The 5,806-nt window shown below is 34.6% G+C and overlaps 1 protein-coding gene across 1 annotated transcript; it reads left to right on the top strand.

The window, feature by feature from the left end:
* Positions 1–2,581: 2,581 nt before the first annotated feature.
* On the top strand, positions 2,582–3,223 carry LOC123870034. Its single transcript, XM_045913195.1, has one exon. The coding sequence runs from the start codon at positions 2,582–2,584 to the stop codon at positions 3,221–3,223; it is 642 nt and encodes a 213-aa protein (XP_045769151.1).
* The last annotated feature ends 2,583 nt before the right edge of the window (positions 3,224–5,806 follow it).

Raw genomic sequence — 5,806 nt, 5'->3', positions numbered from 1 at the left:
CGTTGTTTGTTTATCTGTCTGTCTGTCTCTCTGTCTGTCTGTCGTGCCTATCAATAAAAGGAAATCAAAATCTATAGGGTACTTCCCATTGACCTAGAATCATGAAATTGGCAGGTAGGTGTATAGTTCTAATAACACAAGAGAAAAATCCAAAAACCGTGAATTTGTGGTTACAGCTCAAAAAAATTGAAATGTGTTTACGAAGAAATTAATCAGTTTAATAGGGAAGAGATAAGGAGCTGTCCGTCATTAACTTGCAGTGTTGCACATAAAAGTGTTATTATAGTGTTACGATGGTACGGAACTCTTAATGTGTGAGGCCGACTCGCATTTGACTGGTTTTTACTATGTTATAACGGATGACTCTTTTGTTCTCAATGCAAATGGCGTAGGTTCACGTTTTTATAGTGAACAATTTTATCTGAAAATGAATGAATGGAAATAAAACAATGAAAAAAGAAACAATGGAAATAAAACAACGAGAAATTCTATAAAACTTTTATTTTAATACTAGAGGATGCCCGCGACTTCGTCCGCGTAGATTTCGGTTAAGTAAAGTTTTTTATATAAACCTGTGGAGATCATACTGCCATTGGCGCTATTAGAATGCCGTAAGCCTTCTGTGTCGTAATAGTTTACAAATTGCGAAAACCCAAATATTTGAATTTCGCAGGCAGACCCGTCTAGTCCACCTTAAAAGGCTGGCTATGAGTTGAGATGATGGTGATAATGATTCCATATTGGCCCTATACAGAATCACAAATGAATTTTGTAAAAAGTCAACAAAAATAGGACAAGAGCCGTTGCTTATCGATGCAAAATTCCGTCCTACCCCCGTTAGTCAGTCGTTATCACATTTTCAATTTCACGTCAAAGGCTTTGAGATCGCTTCCAATGTCCTAATTAGCAGATTCTCGTTCGGAGCCCGTTCGTCTGGAAGTTATTGTTTATTGGCAATAGCTTCGCCGCACTGGGCCTCCGAGAGAGCTATTGGCACGGAAAATTGAGGTAAAACCAGCCACTACAACGCTTGGCTCGGTTTTTCGGATGAATTTTAAAAATATTTTTATCACGCTCGAGCATTTCCTGTGTATTAAAAGAAACTAAATTATTGAAGCGTAGTTTCTAAACACTATCATCCTTGAGTTAAGTAACTAACTCATAATAAGTGAACTTAGCAATAAAATGCACCTCGATGGTTGGGCATTTCATAAACAAAGCTTCACTTCTGTCGGGTGTCAATTATGCCTGATTACCCTTCTATAAATCATGAACGTATTATACTATTATATTATGTCTATGCTATATAATGGGTATCTTTAAAACAAGAGTGAATCGGCACCTTCTAGGTAAACGCGTCCCATCTTAGACCACATCATCACTTTCTATCAGGTGTGATTGTGGTCAAGCGCTTGCCTATAGTGAATAAAAAAAAATGAATTAATCCTTCAGGCTCAAAATATTAAATTCCTAAAATGTTGAATAATTCTCATAATGTTGAATCCCAAAATGTTGGATTCGCAAAATGTTGAATCCCAAAATGTTGGATACGCAAAATGTTGAATTTTAATTAACAAAAAATATTTAACTCTATACGATGGCACTAATATGCTAAAGGACTAATATTGTTCCTCGAAGGCTTATAACAAAACTAGAAGATTGTGCTATAAAAATACTGGAATAAATTGGGTGTACTATGAATTTTTATTTCACTGCAATACAGGGGATATATGGGAGATCTACGCCATAAAAGAGAGGCAATTCACTCAGGGTGAGATGTAACGAACGGGCACTGCCGCAGCCGCGGAAGTAGGCTGAATAATTGAACAAGCATAGTCCCCCGCGTGGCGGATCGTCTAGCCACTCGATCAATACTGCCCAAATGTACCGTACAAAGGCTTGTCTTACTTTAATCATCTACTTCTACGATTTGACCCACCCCAGCTTTACTGGGATGGGAATTCGAAACATATTTCTTAGTGTACGTTACACTAAGAACCTACAGGCTTACTTATAGGCTAATTATCAAAATAAACCGAAAGGCTTGGTGGCGATCCAGGTCATTTCCAGGTATTTTTTGACCGTGTCACAGAAAAGTATCAAATTGTCATTTTTTTTTGTCAACTAATTAAGGACTTGATCTCAAGATCAAGTCAACGCCAGCCCACTACTGAGCAAAGATCTCAGAATGAGAAGGGTTTAGAGTTTAGACCATAGGCCACCATGATGGCCCAGTGTGGATTTGCAGACTTCACACACCTTTGAGAACATTATGGAGGCATGCCTCACGATATTTTCCTTCGCCATTAAAGAAAGTAATATTTGATTGCTTAAAATGCACTTAACTCAGAAAAGTTAGAAGTGCATGCACGGGATCGAACCCCCCGACCTGCCAATTAGGAGGTGAATGTCTTAACCACTAGACTAGCACAACTGATTACTTGATTTATTATCAAGTAATTAATTAGTTGAAAAAATTACCTAATCTTTATCTACTTCTGATATTATACTCGTAGCTATTGATATCGAAATGTAATTAATAAAAATTCGTTAGTACTGTGTCAATTATATAGTGTACAACATGAATCTTGCTTATAATATTGTTTTCATATTCCTCTACGCATACGTGTCGGCAGTTAGCAGTCAATTACAAATTCAAAATGGCAAAATCAATATTAGGATTGGAACCACTTCAGGATGCAGTGATGCAGCAAGATTCATGACTCAAATTCGTTCAACGTACGACAGATTCAAGGATTTCGTAAATTTTGAATTCGTCCCTTGGGGAAGGACTAGAAGAGATGAAAATGGTGATCTAGTTTGTCAGTTTAGAGCCCCAGATTGTTGGGCTAACCGTGTACACCGATGCGCTCTTCATATGCTTGAAGGAAATGCTGACGCTCAGATGAATTATATGGAATGCGAATTTAGTCCTCCATATCCTGCTTTCCGACAGAGGAGTATCCTTTGTGCTTATGCTGCGGGGTTAAGTGTAGTCGAGATGGATATATGCATCAGAACAAGAGTTGGAGATGATCTGGAAGGCCCAGCTGAAGAAATCTCAAGGGAGCCGATAGAAGTTATCAATTTTGTACCCTTTATCGTTTTTAATAACAATACCAATAGAGCGTTACATCTTCAAGGCTATCGTAGATTAGAGAGTGTGATTTGTTTTGCATTGGCTGATAATGACACTACGGGAGTCACGCATTGTAAAATTTAACAAAAATAATGAAAAAAGTGTAATAAAGCAAAAAAAATATGCTAAAAAATGAAATAAATGAACATACAAAAATCATCGAAGCATAAAAATTCACTATAAAAATTATGTCCTAGGAATTTAATAAATGGAAAAAAACTATAGGTAGCCTACGAAAGAGTTCGAAAGTTTTTTTGCCGAAACGTTTCATAATGTTAATTGAAATACCTTATTGTATATTATGTAAGTCCTACTTAGAATTTATTATCATGAATTAGTGGAATTTTCGTCGATCGATTTTGTCATGAAGATATAATTTTGTCATGTAATAATCTCTAATTAATTACATTACTAAGATAATAATAATTGATAATTTGTAAGTAAATCATAATATTATTATTCTTTTCATAGATAGTTGTATGTTAAATTTAATAATTCAAACATGGACTCTTTAAATAGGTGATTTATAATAATTTATTGTGCTAGTTGCAGTAGCCCGTAGGTACCACTGACCCTTTGATTCCTGGCGTCTTATTGCGTAGCGCAATCACAATCAGTTGCAGTCAAGAGAGCTATGGACGTCTATCGGTTGATAATGATGATAATTGAGACCTTTGGCACCATTTACTAGTACTTTCTACTATTATCACAACTATCCTGCACTATCCAGCAGTACAATGCACTGACAGGGTAGTTAAGAGGATCATTTGCGAGCTATTACAGCGACAACGCAAATAAAATGGCACATTATACAGTTCCAGTCCAAATTAAATCCAAATTAGTGATAATTGCAGCCAGTGCAATGCTATTAATGAAGATTTCGCTGTACCCAACACGTTTCATATGTAATTTTGTTTGAATACGCTTTCGTATTACATAATATTTCGTGTAAAATTAAATTACTTTAAAATGTAATTTGTATAATTTTGCAGAAAATAAATCCTTGGTGATTTTTTTATAAATACGAAGTAAATACGACGTGATTTGGTTTTTGGTCACATTTATTATGAACTAGAATTTAGTGCATTCATAAAGCTCACGGCTTTTGAGAAAGCAAGGAAAGAAGAAAAAAAATTTTTGGTCGCCACAGTGAAACTTAAAAATAATTAAATTAATCTGCACTTATAAATAACTTAATTAAAGTATCCTAAATAATATATATCTATCTATTTCTGAAACCTAGGTAAGAACTTTTTTCTTCATTAAAAATTCAAGGATAATCTTAGCTGGAATGAGGTAATTTCCACCTTATACCTATTCTATTTTTCTGTAAGAAAGAAGGAACTACATTATTATTTGAATAAGCTTTTTAGCTACTTAATTCGTATGGTACCCACACGTCTGGATTTCAGAGCGCCTTCTGATAAATCTTAAAATATGTGAAATTAGACTAATAAAAAAAAACCAATTGCTTTATGACGTTCTATAATAATATTAAGAGAATGTTAAGAGTACGTTTAAGTTTTACAAATATTGATTCAGCCATTTTCTATAAAAAAAATCTGTGTTATAAAATACCCCATACCCCATACAATGGCTATCAAATATTTATTTTTAATTCTATACTTGAAAAATGATGACTTCATAAAAATTTTACGATCACAAAACTAGCTGGCAACATCAAAAACAAAATATTTTTTAATCAAATAAACTTTTATACGTACTTTTGAATCGTCAAATACAAGTACCACTAGTTTGGAATCCCTTTCCTACCGAGAATAACCAGCAAAAAACTCGGCAGTTGCTCTTATTTATATCTTTGTGTCCTTAACAGGGCTCTCTCCGTCACTCGTTTCATACAATCGTAGTTCCAATGTCATATGAATATTAAGCAACCAAAGTCCATGAAATTTTGCAGACATATTCTAGAAACTAACATCTGTGTCTGTGGTGTTTTAGACATAGATATTAGTTTCTAGAATATGTCTGCATTTCACGGACTTTGGTTGCTTAATATTCAAATGAAATTGGAACTACGTTTGTATGAAACGAGTGACGGAGAGAGCCCTCTTAAGCATTCATAAAGAAATTAAACCATGGTGCTCACATTTCACAAACCAAATTCCCGTAGCAGTCTCATAACGGAACATCCAAAATATTTAAGAAAGTCACATCTTCTGTCAATTTTGAAAGAGGAATATTTTGTCTCTCTACTTTAGTAAGCGTAGTTACCCTACTTTAAAACCGCGTCTCGGGGTTAAAATAATGAAGCCACCTCGCCGGTATGTAGTACGGTTTTTATAAACTCCGCAAACAAAAACAACTCTAAAACAATTTTCATTCCACGCCCCCTCTCCTTTAAAAGTATTTCAAGGTAATCTCCTAAGACTATGCGAAAACTCGAAACTCTTTAAGCCCCCATAATATTTTCTTTATGGAAAAAAATGTTTTCATTTCCTTCTCTAATTTGTGGCTGGCTTTGCCATATTTTAAAAATTCTTAATACTTTACTAGGGGATATTTTTTTTTGTTTTAATGCAGCTGTTACTTGAGTGTGTTTTTGTTTCAAATTATATGACACTTGCCAAACTTTTCTTTTAACTTAATTTGAATAAGTAATAACTTTTTAGGGGAATGGTAAATTGGGGGAGCGTAAAAATGTTTATT

Source organism: Maniola jurtina, chromosome 12 (assembly GCF_905333055.1).
Source record: "Maniola jurtina chromosome 12, ilManJurt1.1, whole genome shotgun sequence".
Lineage (NCBI taxonomy): Eukaryota > Metazoa > Arthropoda > Insecta > Lepidoptera > Nymphalidae > Maniola > Maniola jurtina.
Note: the sequence above shows the minus strand (reverse complement) of the source record. Positions and strands in the feature narration are given on the sequence as shown.

Excerpts from the sequence above, each read along its gene's own strand:
- LOC123870034 (XM_045913195.1), top strand. The coding sequence starts at position 2,582 with ATGAATCTTGCTTATAATATTGTTTTCATATTCCTCTACGCATACGTG.